Below are 18,960 nucleotides of genomic sequence, written 5' to 3'. Positions count from 1 at the left end.
CAAAGTGTTGCAAACATTATCATTTTTATGTGACCCAAAAGAGTAACATTTAGACAAAAAATGTATAAATGTTATTAAATGTTATGAGTGCCACAAAATCCTCTTCACAGGTGAATACAACTTTTATGAATTTTGAAGTCAAAATTTGGCTTTTAATATTTCTAGTAAACACACTTACACTTTAATTCATCAAATTTGTATTCAACTGTGAAGATTTACTTGTTGGACTAAATGTGTAGGTGTCATAAACTTTTGTTAAACGTAGAGCTTATTTTTGCGCAAATCCAGAAGTCTATGGAAAAGTGAATGGGTTTTTTTGGGAGAGAATCAGGGTCTCGCTAACTTCTGTGGTGGCTTACAAAAAGCTCTGTTGCATGTTCAGATTTATAGTTCATAAAGTTCATGAATTTCACATGAAGGATTTTAAAGGATTTCACAGCTAGACCAGTTCTTACTATTAAAGGTGCTCTAAGCGAATTCACGCGTTTAAGACCATAAACATTTTTTGTTACACACAGCAAACATCTCCTCACTATCTGCTTGCTGCCTGTCCGCTGATCAAACTGTAAAAAAACGCGATCTCTGTAGACAGCCCAGGCTCCACAAACTGCAATAAACACAAAGTGGCCAAACCTACTACCAGAAACAATAACAAAGTGTTCCAGCCAATAAACGACAAGAAGGATTTGGGGTGGGGGTTAGGCGCGTTCATGAAAGCACGGAAGGGAGGAGGAGGAGTTAAATACACTCCATTTGTTTGAAAACAGTTCAAACATCAACCAAAAGCAATGTCACACAGATTCGCTTAGAGCGCCTTTAAAACCTGTATAAAAGTACAGCAATATTATAATAATTTACTCATACTTTTTGCTGTATTCACCCTCATGTTTTCAGAATTCACCCATTCCAGAAAAACTACCGGAGCCAATAAGAGCCAGCGAAGCCGTGGCCAAGAAAAGTCACAACAAAGCCAGGTGAGCATTTTATTTATCTGTGTAGTCTCTAGTAATTTCAGAACATTTGTTGATGAGTTTGTACATTTTATTTCAATACACTCCTAAAAATAAAGGTGCTTCATGAACCATTTTTGACTGAATGCTTCCATAAAGAACCTTTAACATCCAAAGAATCTTTCTGTTTCACAAAAGGTTCTTTGTAGTGAGAAAAGTTCATTAGATTATAAAAAGGTATGAAGTTAATTATTCTTAGTTTAAAGAATATTTTACTTTATGGTTCTTTGAGGAACCCATAATGGTTCTTCTCTATAGCTTCATTGTAAAGCACCTTTTTTTGAGTGTAGTGGTCAATAGATATGTTTTCAATAACTGATACCAGTTCTGATATTTAGTAAGCTAAATGCCCTGTGATGCAAATATATAATAAAGACCATGGCTAGGGGAGAGCAGGGGCGAAAGTAAAATTTTTCAGAAAATCTATTTTTAAAAGTATTTTAGAACGAGATATATTTTTTGCTGTGGTCAGTAACTCACAAGTGTGGTCTATCAATACCAGGTGTTATTTTGATTAAATGTAAAACGACTTCACATGAGTAGCGCATTGTTTCTTTTGACCCTGTCAGCTGGGACGAAAGTAACACACAGGTGGGTCAAAAGTAACACCAAAAAACTAGATACAGGTAGATTTTGTTTTTACATGACTATGACCTTGTTAATATGTAACTGCAAACATATTTGTCCTTTATGTTTGCAAAAAGTAATTAAATAACTTCTCATTTTAAATTTCAGTTTCATCAAATGTTTCAAAAGCAACAGTACACACTTGAATTGTTGAGAAAAAATTTTTTTCAACAATTTGAACACTATGAAAATTAAATTAAATCAAATTAGAATAATATAAGTTTTCAACATAATGCAACAGTATTAGCAGCGGGACAAAAGTAACAAGTGTTACTTTCGTCCCAACAGCAACTTCTGACATTTCAACTCATTTTACTTTTATTTTTAAAAAACTCAAAAAGTCAAACTTCAGGATGTGTAGAGCAGGGGTTTTCAAACTTTTTGTGTGTGCGGACCACTATTTGTAATCAAGAATATTCGCGGACCACCTAATAATACTCATAATAAAATATGTCTACACAAAGTCCTGAATTATTCTGTACCTCACTGAAACTATAACTGGTCATCACATCAGTACAACAGGTGTGTTAAAAGAAAGTTTACTGCACAAAACGGCTGCCACATATTTTATTTATTTATTTACTCAAGCGCCCGCTGGCATGGTTCACTTGGACAACGGGCTTATTTCCATAGCAATGGAGTAGTATGAAATCAAAACTTTTGGCGATTTTAGAGGATTATTAATCCACTTAACAGCACATCCGCAAAACATTTCAGAAACGCGAGATCAAGAAACTAACTGGAAATTAAAATAATAACAGGCCTTATTCATTCCATTTATAAACATTCGTTTCATATAAATTGCCTATAAAGGCTATGAATGAACAATTAAAAAATGACTTAAACAAAAGACAGCAACACATGAAATACCCATCAATAAAACAAAATATATAAAAATAAAAACAAGTTGTCAGAAGGAAAAGCCATTGCAGTCCATTTGCCAGCCCGATATGAATATACCCCTTTGCCCCCTTCACATCTTTCCGATATAGGCCTATATTAGATGCAAGCCGAGCGCCACTGGCCTAGTTTAGTAATCACACAATAATTTAACAATTTAATTTAAAATGTATATCAATATAGGCCTACATATTCTTAAAAAATTTTATTATTTTATATTTTATCCGCGGACCACAGTTTGGGAATGGCTGTGTTACAACACTAAATAACCTGTAGATTGATCCGTACTTTAACACATGAAATCAGATACACTTATGCGTTATAAGAAAAAAATAACGCTTTAGGAATTTACTTATCATGGTCGAAAACAGCTTTCTGGACCTAGACAAGTAAAAAGGTGACGAAATAATGCGATATTTGTCAGCTCTGTCAAGGGATTGGGTGCTAAAGATGCCGTCATAGTTTGGAATGCAATTGTAATCAGGGCTTTAAAAAAACGCTTTCTTTACTTTCGTCCCGCGTTAGTTTCGCCCCGGTTCTCCCCTACTTGCACTGTTAATAAGTCTCGGGTAGGTTTATTTTTGAAAATGTACGTTCTTAACAGCAAATTGCGAAAAGCTTAAATGCATACATATAGTTATTTGTGCTATCAAAAATATAATAAAATTTAAGTTCAAAGGATAGAATACTTAAAAATGTACATGGGATACTATTTATTGCATTTTAATAAAATTGACAATTATTTCTATGTGACACTGGACCATGAAACCATGGGTCAAATTATTTTAATGCCAAAATAATCATAAAAAATATATTAAAAAATTATGTAGTAATATGTGTTGCTAAGGACTTAATTTGGACAACTTTAAAGGTGATTTTCTCAATATTTCAATTTGTATTTATCTTTTGCACCCTCAGAATCTATATTTTCAAATACAAACCATATATCAATGGAAAGCTTATTCATTCATGCTTTCAGATGAATCTCAATTTCAAAAAATTTACCATTATGACTTGTTTTGTGGTCCATATATTGGTTTATTACTTATAGAGTTGACATCACACAGCCTAAACTCCACCCTTTGGCAGGCAATCATTGGTATTGATAGTGGTTGAACATTAATTTTAAACCAGACCTTTTTATACCTTGCAAACTTTACTATTTCTACATGTTGTATAAGGGTTTTATGTTAAATAGTAACCCTGAAATGTTAAAAGAGTTTAAATAACTAGGCTGTTACACTGGGGATCTGTTATATTTCATCTATTAAGTTTTGAATGTACATATCTATATCTTTTGAATTAAAGTGCACAGTGAACTCTTGCTGGTGCCATTCATTTCATATTCGCTCCCAGCTGTCCTTGCCTGCCAGTATGGTGGCGTACACAGAACGGGGTCACGTGACGTCCGGACCTCTTTTGGGATGCATGTATGTTGTGACATGGTGGTTTCACTTGTTCTGACTCACTTTCCTGTCATTCAGGCTTATTGATCCAGTCCCCACCACTGAGACTTCCATAGCACCTCGACAACGACCCAAAGCTGGCCAGCCTCAACCAATCACAGGCATTTTAGCCATTCAGCCGGCTCTCACTCCTCGCAAAAGAGCCAATGCACCTGCAGGAGCCAACCAGACAATCGGTAAGTGTCAGCAGCAATTCTCAGGTAAGCTGTGGGGTTTAATGATGCTCAGTTGGTAATAATAGGCTCAAGTGTGGCAAAAAGATTTCCCCAGCAATGTTATATAACCTTCACAAGCATGAAGCTTTGGTACCTTTTATAATAAAAGGGCTTAGCCATTAATTTTGGAAGGAATATTGCTTTCGTTAACACTGACAATTATATCCCAAATATGATGAAAATAGTTTATTAGGAAATACAGTTGGGCAGTTTAAAGGAATAACTTAAAAAAAAGACATTGGACTTAAATATATCACTTGCTCTTTATCAAACTGACTATCAGTGGAAAACGTTAAGGTTTTGATGCAACGTATTACACAAAATTATTTGAAAGTTCTCCTTAGGTCCAGTGCTGTATGAATAATCCCGATGCATTTCCATGTATTTTCCGTAATGTCTGTGTGAAAAGGGCTTTTGTGGGATGATGGGGTTTTGTCTTGTAATTTAGTGTTTCTGTTCTGTTCTTCTGTTGGTTTCCAGGTGTTAACATAGCTGTACAGCCTGTTGTTCCCAGCCAACCTCAGACCCCTCAGCTTCAACAGGTTTCTGTTGGGCAGCAACAGGCTCCTCCCACTCCAATACAAGCCACTCCCTCTCCAACTCAGACCACACCTCATCAAACACTATTTGTGCAACAACCTACAGCCTTCTTCACTGCTCAACAACAGGTAACTCTTGTACATTTATAGATCATTTTTGTATTAAATAGCATTTAGGGTAAACTTGAAAAAGTAGTGCTTACTAAAGCAGATTTTGGGTTCGGGTCATGTTGGCTTTGTCTGGGTCCAAAGTTACCCTGACACACCAAGCTGACAGTCGATATCCAACAGGGTTCATGGGTCCTTGAAATCCTTGAAAGTTTGTGAATCTAGGGGGGATTCAAGGCCCTGGGAAGTTTTTGAAAATGTACACACATAGATACAGGTCATTGAAAGTGCTTGAATATATTTTATGCAAGAAGTTTTCTGGAAGAAAATCCATATTATTCCCTGTGTGTAGTGTTGGATAATATCATACAAATCTAGACTTTAAGCACACGTGCTAAACTGTTCAGTTTAAATGCTTATATCATCTGTATGCGAATGTTGATTCATACCAAAATGCTTTTTTGCATAGTTGTGTTTGACACATGAAAACGTCTCGGGTTACGTATGTAACTGTTCTTCCCTGAGAAGGGAACGAGACGCTGCGTCTCTCTTGCCATACTTCCTGCGTCCCTGTAATGCCGTCTTTGGCAATATTTCAGATAGTGATATACTTCCTGGCTCCCGCGTCACACTGTCTTTGTCGTTAAGCCTCCCCATTGGTTGAATTTGATATACACATTCAGACGCACTTACCCCTGGAGGCTTCCCGAAGTGACACTGCAGTGACGCAGCGCGAGTTCCCTCAGAAGGTAACTGGAACAATGTATCTTAAATAGTAACACCATGCAATCGTGCTCTCAATTGAAATGTGTCCCCACATTTAGTCCTTGAATTTGAGGGTATTGCACCTGGAAAGTCCTTGAAAGGTCCTTGAATTTGAAGTTAACCAAGGTGTGGGTACCCTGATTCAATGACCAAGTAGCAGATCCGTTTCTGTGCCTGCGTAAGAGGAAATAACTTTCTGTACCAGAAGGTGGCAATAGTCAGTATTCATTACTCAAAACGGAAAATCAGAAGAGCTAGTGACTGCAGGGAAACAAAATACAAAGCCAAACAGCCAATCAAAATTATCCGACTCCCCAACAAGCTCCACCACCGATTCGACATCCTCAGTTGGCTGAAAAAAATTTGCGGGGACTTGCCATATTTAATGGTGTATAAAACACACTGAAAAACTATTGGCAACTTTTAAAACTTGCTGACCGTCGGCCAACTGTCAGCTTGGTGTGTATCTAGCTTTACACAAAAACCAAAGGCCTTGAATGTATTCAAAGCCTTTGGTTGGAATACTCTAATAAATCACTAATGTAGTCTATATAAATATGACCGTAACAATCTTTGTTAAATGATGTTATGTTTAGTAATCTATAACCAAAGCCTTAGATTTAAAAATTCTGTATATATTTAGGTTCATTTTTACAAGCTAACCCTCTACTGTACTAGCTTAGCATACGGCTTATATGAAGCTCACTTTATGGTTTGTTACATTTGCAAAAATGTTTTCATACAATGTCATTTCAATTGTTGCGCCTACTTCCATATTTTAACAGCATCATTCAACGCAGGCCTGCGGCCTATCTACACAAATGGTTACAGCTTCCCCCACCCCTAAGCATAGGTCTGCCCCTCACACCAGCTTCCTGCCTGCTCACGCAAATTTATCAGCAACTACACAGACAAAAACCAAAGCTAGGGCTCCTGCCCCGCCTGCACAGTGTTTACTGACTAACAGTGTAGATGGTGATAAGACAGCATCCAGTTCTGGGCCTGTCCATCGTAAAACAAAACCTATGGCACCTCCACCACCTACATGCACGCTTGCTTCCACCCTTGCTCCACCCAAAGCCACCTCACCGCCATCACCCCTTCCATCTGTTTATTCTGAAGTGGAACCAGATCGGATGGTAAACACCTGAACATCTTTGTAGTGGTTTGTTTGGCTTTCTAATGGGGTGTACATACCAAATGCGAATTTAACGATGAGTAGATTATATATAAAGTAAATGCAAAGACACAAACAGACGGAAACTCTCGCTGGGCGATGCGAATAACGCAAATTGAGTGGCGTGTTTGACGCTATTTGCCTCACACACATCTTTGCGCAAGTAAAGAATATTCAACTCAAACGAAAATTTGCATGACACAAAGTTAAATCCCGCGAGTTATTTAGAGCAAGGCACACGATGCATCGATTTGCAGGAGTAGATTACATACAAAGTCAATGCAAAGACGCGAATAGCAGCAAACTCGTGCGGTGCCATGCGAATGACGCGAATTGGCCGACGCGATTGCCGCGAAGACGTGCTTAAGGCGAATAGGGGAGTGTCTTTACTGCAAACGTGCCACCAACTTCGTGTTATCCACAACAATTTGCGCGAGTAGATTACATACAAAGTCAATACAAAGATGCGAATAGTTGCGAACTCGCACGGGGCGATGCGAAGGGTGCAAATTGGTCATCCCGATTCTCACTAAGACACATTTGAGGCGAATAGCGTGTGTCTTCGTGCATACGGTGCCACCCAACTCACGTCAATCGCATTGCCCCACGTGAGTCACGTTGAAAATATTTAACTCGAGCAAAAAAATTTGCATGACACAAAGTTAAATCCCGCAAGTAATCTTGAGCGAGGAACGTGATGCTTCGCGTTTGGTGTCTACGCAGCATAATGGGGCGTACACACTAAATGCAAATTCAACAATTTGCGCAAGTAGATTACATACAAAGTCAATGCAAAGATGCGAACTCGTGCGGGGCTATGCGAATGACGCGAATTGGCTGACGCGTTTGGCGCGAAGACGCGTTTAAGGTGAATAGCGAGTGTCTTTGCTGCAAGCGTGCCACCAACTTCGCGTCATCTGCGTTGCCCCGTGCAAGTCAAGTTAAAAATATTCATCTTGAGTGAAAAATTAGCTTGACGCAAAGTTAAATCCCACGAGTAATCTAGAGCGAGGAACGCGATGCTTTGTGTTTGGTGTGTACACAGCATAGTAGAGCATACACACCAAACGTGAATTCAACGATTTGCGCGAGCAGAATGCATACAAAGTCAATACAAAGACGCAAATAATTGCGAACTCGCACGGGGCAATGCAAATAATGCAAATTGGTTATCGCGATTCTCGCTAAGACGCATTTAAGGCAAATAGCGCGTGTCTTCGCTGCATTCGCAACACTCAACTCGCGTCAATCACATCACCCCGCAGAAGTCAACTTGAAAATTTTAAACTCAAGCAAAAAAATCTCATGACACAAAGTAAAATCCCGCAAGTAATCTAGAGCGAGGAACGCAATGCTTTGCGTTTGGTGTGTACACAGCATAATAGAGCATACACACCAAATGTGAATTCAACAATTAGCGTGAGCAGATTACATACAAAGTTAATACAAAAACCCGAATAGTTGCGAACTCGCACAAGTCAAGTTGAATATTTTTAACTCGAGTGAGGAAAAAAATCGCATGACACAAAGTTAAATTCCGCGAGTAATCTAGAGCAAGGAACGCGATGCTTCGCATTTGGTGTGTACGCAGCAACAGACCGGTGTTCTTCTGTCAGTTTGCAAGCCAGAAAACATTTTAATGCAAGTGCGCCAATGCTGATGCAAATATGTGGCCAATTGCAAGTGTGCAGTACAGTACTGTTAAACATACACTTGGCCCCCCAAAAAATATTTAAATACTTTTGGAGTGTGTTTTTACACAATGTTAGCATGCTACTGTGTAATGTTCAGTGTCACTTTAGTTTTTACACTGACCCTAAAGAGTATACAAAGATGCCTGCTGTGTTCACATGCATGGTCAAGCATTTGTGTAAAAAACAAAGTGTACTTTACTTTTTATTGGCCATTAAAATTTCATGAATTCATTGTGTACTGCTTTTGCATTATGATTCACTGTTTAAACATTGAAGGGTGCAGCAACCTATAAATTGAGCTGCTTGTGTTTGCGTACTTGTGTGTGAATGTTTCAGGTCTTACCTTTAATGCTATTGTTTTGTTAATTTCTATCATTTTCTTTATATAGAAATCTATAGGGGTCAAGGTGTTGGAAGTGAAGACATTGACTCTGTGTTGCACAAGATTAGATTTTTACATTGAAATGATAGGATGAAAAACATTTTCAAAAGTGATCTATTTGGTGCATCTGAAGTATCTTTTCTCTCTATTTCTTCTTTTCTGTAGAGGCATTCATGTAATCTCATCATCTTTCAATTAATACAACTTGTGTAATATTTATTGTTGCTGTTCTTTCTCACTTTACTTTTTCCTAAAGCCTACAGCTGGGAGTCGTGGGGAGCATAGAGTTGGCTCTTTGACTCCTCCCTCTTCTCCTAAAACTGCTCCAAAGGGAGGTCACAGAAGAATTCTGAGTGATGTCACACACAGCACCATATTTGGAGTTCCTGTCAGCAAGTCCACTCAACTCCTGCAAGCTGCTGCAGCGGAGGCCGGTCTCAACAAATCCAAGTAAATCAATGTATCATTTTATAAGTAAAGAAGTTGTATTTAGTGTGTATAATTATACTGTACATTCAGCAAAAGTAGTAAAAGAGTGGCAACATAGGGGCCATTTACAAGGTCATATAATGTAAAATAGGATTTTGACATACATTTTGATGTATTTCTGTGTATACATACTCTAATATTAGGAAAACAAAGTTCCCACCAAAACCAGTTATTCAAAATATAATCTTTTGAATTATTGAAGCTTAAAAAGAAAAATAGCCACTGTATTAATCACAAGCTACGTTTTCATTGGCCATAACATTGCGCAAATTGATATTGCGAATTAAAAAATACGGCCAATATCACAAAAACTCCCATATATCGCAAAAAAGATTTTACGCTCGGATGAGGTGGTTTTTCAGGCAATTTGGAAAGGGTGTATTTGGCAAAACTGCAATGGAAACAATTTATTCGCTTTTCCGGGTCACCTGATGTAAGTAAGTCACATACTTATCATTTAAAGATGATGCGTTTATGTACTATAATAAAACCTGCCAGAAACACCTCAATACTGTCTGCTCCCAAGTATAAGGGGATTTCCTTGGCATTTATGTTTGGATAACACTCCCACATCACTCCCACATATTAAGTTACTCCACAAAAAAGTAACTAATTGCGTTACTTAGTTACTTTTCATAAGTAACTATCAGGCCGCACACGCATAGACTGCGTAATTCTACGTGACTACCTTCAGTTTCATTCAGTACATTATTATTTTTTTAATCAAATGAATTAAACTAAAAAGTAACTTGCATTACTTTTTCAAAAAAGTAACTTAAATATAATTGTGTACATTTGTAAAGTAATGTGTTACTTTACTCGTTACTTCAGAAAAGTAATATTATTACGTAATGCACGTTCCTTGTAATGCGTTACCCCCAACACTAGGAATGACTACGTTTCAGTCGCATATTATCGATTAAAGGCAACGCCGTCATTGCGCAATAGTCTTTTGTCAACATTTAGAAAATAACGCTAACGTTTTGTGCAAATCTGCAATTGAAAAGCAGCTACAGACTACACATGGATATATGATGTCCACTTTTATACATCAATAATACTTACTGTATTCACTAACCTATCCCAACCTAATTACCTACGGTGTGATCCCTATACCAGTAAGTGGAGGTTAGCGAGTAATAAAAGGTAATTTACAAATAGATGTCTTAAAGGTACGGTAGTAGTCGGTTTAATACTGAGGGTCAAAGAGGAGAATGGTCATGCTGTCAATTAACAGCTGAGTATAATGTCTTTAAGACTAAACCCATGATATTATGACATCATGTGAATTGCATTAAAGGTTTGCTTTGGTCTCTGCCATAGGTCAGCTAGCACCACTCCTTCTGGTTCTCCATGCTCATCACAGCAGAGTGTTTATAAATCAGTGGACACCTCTGGACCCTCGACTGGAGCCCCAGCATCCTGGAACCCATTTGGCGATGATTTCTCAAAACTTTCAGCTGAAGAGCTCCTTAACAAGGACTTTGCCAAACTAGACGGTAAAGCCAATGCTTTCCTAAGCAGACAAGTATTAATATAGTAATGCGTGTTTTGTATAAAAAAAAGAAATTCCTATTTAAATATGACATATTAATGTCTTTCAGCCAGCCACTGAATGCACCTTTAAAAGATGTTGTCCCAGAGACTTCACTTTATGTGTATGTGTGTGTGTGTTTCCAGCTAAGACAGGAGAGAAGTCGGGTCCTGATAATCTGATTTCTGGGTTGCAGTCTGTATCTTCCAATAATGGCTTTCTCCATGGAGGAGGTATGATCTTTACTATTCTTACTGTCTTGATTTCTCTCCCAGTGCTTGATTAGCATCCAGAAATACTTAAATTACTTAAATTACATGAAAAGCTCAGATGCAAAAGCTGCTTTGTCAAAAATGAGATAATGATATTGACAGAATGCTCTTAGGATGTATTATACGTTCATCAAATACTTTAAATACTTTCAAGCCTTCAAAACTTGTTTGGAGGCTTACTGAAAATGCTTTGTTTTGATGATGTTGGACTTCTATGTCAATTGTGTTAAGTCATTGATTACTTTTGAACTCATTTCATCCATATACATGTTGAACAGTTTTTTTTCTTTAAAATTTACACAAAACATTTCAGTCTTTTGAATAACTTTTAATCAAAGAGTACATGCAGGGTGTGATTTGCTGGGGGGGGGCATATCCCCCCTCTGGTCTTTATATCCCTGCCTCTGATGAATTCTTTTTTATCCCCGGTGGGGACAAAATATATCCCCCAGTATATTAATATAAAATGGGCATATGAACATATAAAATAAAGATAATTTATCGAGAGACACTCCCAGGATAACACAGGAAAACAAAAGAGGTCAAAAGTTCGTCATCAAACAGACTATTTTCTAAGTCTGACATCTTGTCTTAGTAGGAATATATAGCCTATTTATTGTTATAAATATTATAATTATAAACAAGTATTTTGGCATGTAGTGGTGTAACGGAACGCAGTTGATCCGTGATCCGGACCCACGATTCGGCTCGCATGTAATTAGCGGATTAATACGCAAATTTAAATAGGGAAAGTTTATCATTTGTAAGGGTTTCAAAGGTTTGCAAATGTTAACATTCAAGTGATTTTAAACAGTTTAACTGCAAAAAGGCGCTAAAGTGATCAGTTTACTTTACGCACAAACGCACGTGCGGTTGATGCGTCCGGTCCAGCTCGAGTCAGACGTAATCATCTTAAAAATCACTGCCCGGTTGCATGAAACTCTTTAAGTGAGGGTGAGGTGGTAAGGGATTTATTTAAGAGCGTTGCAACAAAGGTCTTAACTGTCACCCTTACCTAAGTGTTTTTACGGTAGTCTCTGCCAAAACACGGCGGCGGAGAAGCGGTTGCTATAGTTACAAAATCTCACAGCGTAAACAAATCAACTCAACAGACGGCGGATTTGTGTACAATGAAACATCGCAAATAACAGACTGTAAAGTGCCGCATATATAAAACCTGAAAGTAATTAAAACTTGAAGCACTTTAGATTGACGGACGATCAAACCGTTATTCTCCTAATAAATGCGCATCACTTTTCTCTAAGGATTATTTCGATCGTTAGAAATGCGCGTTTGTACTTCATTTTCTTAAATAACCATAAAATCAGCCATTGTGTGTGACGTTAAGGGACCTGTTATAGTCCTTTAAGTTGTTAAGGGAAAATGTGACTTACGACTTTGTAGCAACGCATAGCAGAACTTAAGGTAATACTTTAGCATTTAAGGGTTAATACTTATATTGACAGCCTTAAGGTTCACTTAAGGGTTTTTCTTGCAACCCATTTTTTATTAAGGGCACCCTTAACCTTATATTTAAGGGATTTCTTAGGTTAAGGACTTTCATGCAACCGGGCACAGAACTCTTGATGTGTAAACTTCAGAGAGTTGCGCTACTCTCTCTCATACTGTAGTGTATTAAAATACATTTGGCTATTAGATCAATGAAAAACAACGTAACGTTTTTATGTGGGAGACTGTTTATGCTGCGCCGTTTGTAATTCGCCCTCTGTGTGTGTGCGCTCGTTTAAGGGCACTGAGTAGTGCACACACGGAGAGATATGCAGTCTGTGCATATTTGGTCTTAAAGAGACAGTAACCTCAATTGACCTACTTAAGTCTGTGTCATTAATGTTAATCAAACAACCCAAGACAAAGAGAAAATCACGTCTGAAGGTTTAAAAAATAATATTTACATTTAATTAATACAATAAATGCAGTGTTATTATTAATTTGATTTCTGTTCCTAATGATTTTAGACCTTACTTAATGTGCAACTTTGTTCTTTTTTATAAATGTTTGTAATTTCTTGATTTGTTATTAGATTTTTCCCATACTTTTTTTATTGCTGATCCGAAAAATGATCCGATCCGTGCCTCAAAAACCGTAATGCGATCTGAACCGTGAGTTTTGTGGTCCGTTGCACCCCTACTGGCATGTACAGTTCAGGTTCTGTTATTGTTTTATTACGTTTTTGTAACAGTGGCCAGCTAGTCAGTGAGAGCTGTGCAGTAAAAGTAAAGCTCACATTCTTAAGCCTTCCAGAAATACAGGTAGTTAATTGCATCATATCTTCTAGCAGCTTCATGCTGACGGTTTCCTCTTCCTATTTATAGAGACAGATACACGTCTCACACGTCCACTTGTGCAAACACTTGTATCACTAATCACATTTTTTGTGTCCATAATTGTGTTATATATACTATATGATTACTGTATCCAGTATTCAGAAGTTACGCAAGTTATTTCTAGATGTGCTTTTTGTTTATTGAGGAAAAACTTAAAGGCGGTGTGCACAATGTTTGAAAAATTTGGAAGAGGAGACGGGCCAACCAAAACACACTTATAGCCAATCAGCAGTAAGGAGCGTGTCTACTAACCGACATCCTTGCCGGGTTGCGTATGTGTGGCGGGTCTTTTAAAAGAAGGTCCAGATTCTATTGGGGTAGGGACGTGTTTGTTTAGGTGATTTCAAATATCAACATTGGCTTTCAAACATTGTGCACACCGCCTTTAAAGGGCCAACATTATGCCCATTTTTACACTATGTAATATAAGTCTCAGGTGTGTCTAGAATGTGTCTGTAAAGTTTCAACCCAAAATACCCCCCAGATCATTTATTATAGCATTTAAAAAATGCTATAGGTGCTAAAAGGTGCTGTTTTCATGTCTGTGCCTTTAAATGCAAATAAGCTACTGCTTTCGGTTAAAAATATCTGATTCCTGTAAATACAGTCTGGTACAATAGTATCTTTAGCCGCATTAGTGCTCCAACGTGCTAACAAACACATTTAGAAAGCTTTTAGGTAAAATTAACCAGTCAGTCAGTGGCTGAGGGTGGGGCTTTATCAGTGTGATATCACATTAACAAGAGAATGTCAAATGAGACTGCTTTGGTTTAATGGACAGTAAAAAAAGGTGGATTTGTTTATACACTGCCAAAACACATTTATGTCCAAACACCTCATAAAAGTAGATTTGCATAATATGGGCCCTTTAAATTTTTGTGTGATTCACATTATGAGTGGCTTACTTTAGTTAGCACATTTAACTGGAATAGTAAAAAGTATGTAGAATAGTAGAAAGTAAAGCGTAAAAAAATACACAAAAACACAATTACATTATATAACTATACACAGGCAGGATCGAAATTAAGTCACAACCCCGAACGTCAAATAAAAAATGGAATCGTCGATGCTGTCACACCCCCATGTCACGTCCAGTCGGCTTGCCAAGCGAGAAAAATCTTGTCTCACTGTAATAAAAGCGCGTTTTTAAGGTTTTTAAGTACTGACAGGAATGTTCATCTGACAGGAAGTTTCGTTTTATCAGGTATGTGCGTGTACCATATTTTTCCACTGGCAGCATGACTAACATGGCAGGGCATCTCCGGGTTCCATAGATATATACACTAAAGGCGCCTTGGGGTTCTAAGCATGCGTCAAAACCGCCACAATCTTAGAACAGGGGTCTTGCCATAGGAAGTATCTAGGTAAAGCTGCTATGTCCGCCTGTACTTCTAATTCATGGACGATGCCGGACTTTTGTGCTGCGTATTGATGTTAGGGCTACTAGCACTATGCATTATGGTTAAAAAAAGTAGATTTTCAAAATTTTCAAACTTTAATTTTTTTCTTGACCCAATGCTAAATACATGTCTGACTGTTGAAATGAACCAAAAGAAAACTAAAAAAATCGCATTCATGACGATTTATGGTGATTTTATTTCCGTTACACCATTGCCTACAATGATGCTGATGCGGGATTCCCCTGTTTCAAGATGGCGGCTTTGTTTGACGCATTCGGTCCAATGAACTGCCATAGCCAAGGCCACATCTAGTGTACATATCTATGTCCGGGTTCAAGGTCAGATATTATATTTCATAAAAGTCTAGTCTAAAAATGGCATAGCTTTTTTTATGCTTTTCAAAAACCACAGACCTTAGAATAGAAAATGTAATCGAATCGAGGATTTGGAGAATCGTGACACCCTTAATATAGATGGTTTCAGCAGTAACAACATAAACAGCGGCTTTCGTGGTCATCGCGTAACTTCCGGTAAACTCCGCTAAGAATAAATAACAACAAAGTCCTTTTAAAGTAGTTTATTTATATAACAAGCAAAATAAACAACACGTAGTTTACATAGGAACCCTAAACATTTGTTATTTTCGACGAGGTATTTGTTTAAGAGTTCAGTTTCAGCAACTAGTCACACCATAAAACAAACAGAAACCGGAAGTAAAGTTCGGACCAGACGCTTATCGCGCCACTGCAAGTGCGCCCGATGAAACCGTCTGTACAGTAACAGTTTAAAAAAACAGCATATTAGGCTACATTGTATAACATTGAATATATGATACATTTCTTATGTTAGATCAGTGTGTGTTTAGCTCCTGATACATTTTGTTTGTCAAACAGGTAAATGTTGTGACTCTCAGAGTAAAGCAGATTAATGCTTGTGGTTCTTACAGTACGCAAGCGCACTATGATAATCATATTTGAATCTGATGACCTGCACACAATCTTCTGGGGTAAATTTAAAGCTCACATAACACACGCTGTTTGTTCGTATCTGAAGTACCTATAGAGTAGTATGACATCCTTTATATCTCCAAAGAGTCTTTAGTTGAATCAGATTTTTAAAAGAAAGTTTAGCGTTACCGAATCTTTCCGATAACGTACGAAAAATGAAGGAGGAGGAGTTACTACCGCGGGAGGAGCGAGTACGAGTCATGCAACACTATACAACACTGTTTAACTTATGATTCACTACATGTTTGTGTTATTTATATAATATGCACGCGACTATTTCCAACATAAAACAGAAGTCTTACTTACCGCATGCAACTCGTGACCCGGTTGGGAAAATCCAGCGCATCAAACACACACGCAAAACTCCGCTGCTACCCCGAATAATAAACTATATCCATTGTTTTCATAAGGCTGACTTTCTTCTCCTTACATCCAAAAACACACTTCTTCCTTTGTGCCATTGTTGACTTTTGAAATTAAACAAAGTTGTGCGCATTATGTGATGTTTATAAGTTCTAGTTTCTCTCGCTGATTGACGGGTGGGCAGGGTTTTCTGGGGGAAATGGATTTGGCACAGAAATACTCTGTAACACGCCCAAATGTACAGTAAGGTCATAAAATTGACTTTTGTGTACTCTGGCTCTGTGGGGATCTAACACAAATAACGTTGCCTATTTTTCTGTTAGTCAACACGTTCTCACCTTGTGTACTGCAAAATGAGCCTAAAATATAGATGTACAAGAAGGGACCAGAAGCATATAAGGATGTTACCAATGCACTCAAAACACTTTAATACCCTGCTAACCATCCACTTGACCCTGGTTTGCACAGACAGGTTTGCATCACTTAAAATTACTTTATAACGTGCAAAAATTTGAAATGTTCTTGGTTTGTTCCCTATCCTAGTAAAACGGGGGAAGCAAACTTTCTGCTGTTCTGTGACCTGAGTGCTACCCAATCCCCCCCCACACACACACACCCTCATCCTAGAGTCCTTTCATTTACAAATGCTGTGAGTAAAAAATACGACAGAGTCTGATTCTCGACTGATTCGCATGTATTTCGTACCTAGTCAGGTACTTTCTTCTGAAATATAATCCTGAAGCCTGTGACGTAGGGATTGAACTAACCTGAATTAAATAAACGGTATAGTGGCTTTGCATCTGTTTGAATTTTGTTTGGATGTCAGCATGTTTATGTTGATTAACTGGTGATGATACTGCTAGTGGGTTGTTCATTTTAACACCTGGATTATGGAAACAGTGTTTAAACTAATGCTAACAAAGGTAACATGCACTTTTATTTAGTCACTGATGATGTCACCATGTTTACCTGTCGGATTGTACCTGCTGATGCATTTACATTTGAAGTTATCAGGGATCTTTCAAAACATTCGATTTGATTACATTAGATTTCAGATCTCTCATTCTTTTCTGCTGTCTCACAACCACTCTTGTCTTTCATCTCATTTTAATTTTTATTTAATGGAATATTGTTTTTAATTACTTGGAATTAATTACCTTCTCTTGCCTTATTGACTCCTTGCCTCTTCTCTCTTCACTCCCTTCTCACTCTCCTTTTTGTTTTCATTTACTCTTTATATGTCCTCTTCTTGCCCTTTTTTCTCTTCTTCTCTCCTTACTACTTGAATTGAATAACTCTTCTAATTTCTGGTCTCCCCTCCTCACTGTACACTTTCCTCTTATCACTCTCTCCTCCTCTATTCTTTTCTCATTTCCTTTCTGTCTCCTCTCTTCTCCCTTCCTCAATATTTCCTTTGCTCACTCTCTCCTGCTTTCTTCTCCTTTTTCTTCTCCTCTCTCTTCTCCATTCCTCATTGTCTCTTTTCCTTACCCTCTCCTTTTCATATTTTCTTCCTGTCTTCTCTCTTCTCCATTCCTCACCGTCTCCTATCATCTCCTGACGCTCTACTCCTCTCTTTTCCTTTTCTTACTTTCTCCTCTCTTCTCCACACCCAACTGTCTCCTCTCCTCGCTTTCTCCTATTTATTCTCCTGTTCTTCCTGTCTCCTCTCTTCTCCACTCCTCACTGTCTCATCTCCTGGCTCTCTACTCCTCACTGTCTGCTCTCTTCTCCACTTTTCACTGTCTCCTCTCTTCTCCACTCCTCACTGTCTCCTCTCTTCTTTACTCCTCACTGTCTCATCTCCTGACTCTCTACTCCTCTTGTCTCCTCCCTTCTCTACTCCTCTCGTCTCCTCTCTTATCCACTCCTCACTGTCTCCTGTCTTATTAACTCCTCACTGTCTCCTCTCTTCTCCACTCCTCACTGTCTCATCTCCTGACTCTCTACTCCTCTCGTCTCCTCTCTTATCCACTCCTCACTGTCTCCTCTCTTCTCCACTTTTCACCGTCTCCTCTCTTCTTCACTCCTCACTGTCTCATCTCCTGGCTCTCTACTCCTCACGTCTCCTCTCTTCTTCACTCCTCAATGTCTCCTCTCTTCTCCACTAATCACTGTCTCCTCTCTTAACCACTACACACTGTCTCATCTCCTGACTCTCTACTCCTCTCGTCTCCTCCCTTCTCCACTCCTCACTGTCTCCTCTCTTCTCCACTTTTCACTGTCTCCTCTCTTCTCCACTCCTCACTGTCTCATCTCCTGACTCTCTACTCCTCTCGTCTCCTCCCGTCTCCACTCCTCACTGTCTCCTCTCTTCTCCACTTTTCACTGTCTCCTCTCTTCTCCACTCCTCACTGTCTCATCTCCTGACTCTCTACTCCTCACTGTCTCCTCTCTTCTCCACTCCTCACTGTCTCCTCTCCTGACTCTCTACTCCTCTTGTCTCCTTTCTTCTTCACTCCTCACTGTCTCATCTCCTGACTCTCTACTCCTCTCGTCTCCTCTCTTCTCCACTCCTCACTGTCTCCTCTCCTGACTTTCTACTCCTCTTGTCTCCTCCCTTCTCCACTCCTCACTGTCTCATCTCCTGACTCTCTACTCCTCTCTATTCTCCTCTTTTCTTCACTCCTCACTGTCTCCTCTCTTCTCCACTTCTAACTGTCTCAT

At 38.5% G+C, this 18,960-nt stretch overlaps 1 protein-coding gene across 12 annotated transcripts in view; it reads left to right on the top strand.

The window, feature by feature from the left end:
- aak1a (AP2 associated kinase 1a) overlaps positions 1 to 18,960 on the top strand; it is a 69,527-nt gene that overhangs the window by 27,316 nt on the left and 23,251 nt on the right. For 11 of the 12 annotated variants that reach the window (XM_055168320.2, XM_055168317.2, XM_073867484.1 and 8 more), the window contains exons 9-15: positions 895 to 974; positions 4,022 to 4,179; positions 4,699 to 4,886; positions 6,416 to 6,769; positions 9,140 to 9,333; positions 10,696 to 10,871; positions 11,053 to 11,139. In XM_055168320.2, coding sequence (XP_055024295.2) covers positions 895 to 974; positions 4,022 to 4,179; positions 4,699 to 4,886; positions 6,416 to 6,769; positions 9,140 to 9,333; positions 10,696 to 10,871; positions 11,053 to 11,139 — 1,237 coding nt within the window. The remainder of the gene's footprint in view (positions 1 to 894; positions 975 to 4,021; positions 4,180 to 4,698; positions 4,887 to 6,415; positions 6,770 to 9,139; positions 9,334 to 10,695; positions 10,872 to 11,052; positions 11,140 to 18,960) is intronic. The other variant, XM_073867485.1, reaches the window with a different exon arrangement.

This window comes from Misgurnus anguillicaudatus, chromosome 5 (assembly GCF_027580225.2).
Source record: "Misgurnus anguillicaudatus chromosome 5, ASM2758022v2, whole genome shotgun sequence".
NCBI lineage: Eukaryota > Metazoa > Chordata > Actinopteri > Cypriniformes > Cobitidae > Misgurnus > Misgurnus anguillicaudatus.
This window is presented reverse-complemented; position numbering and strand designations above follow the sequence as displayed.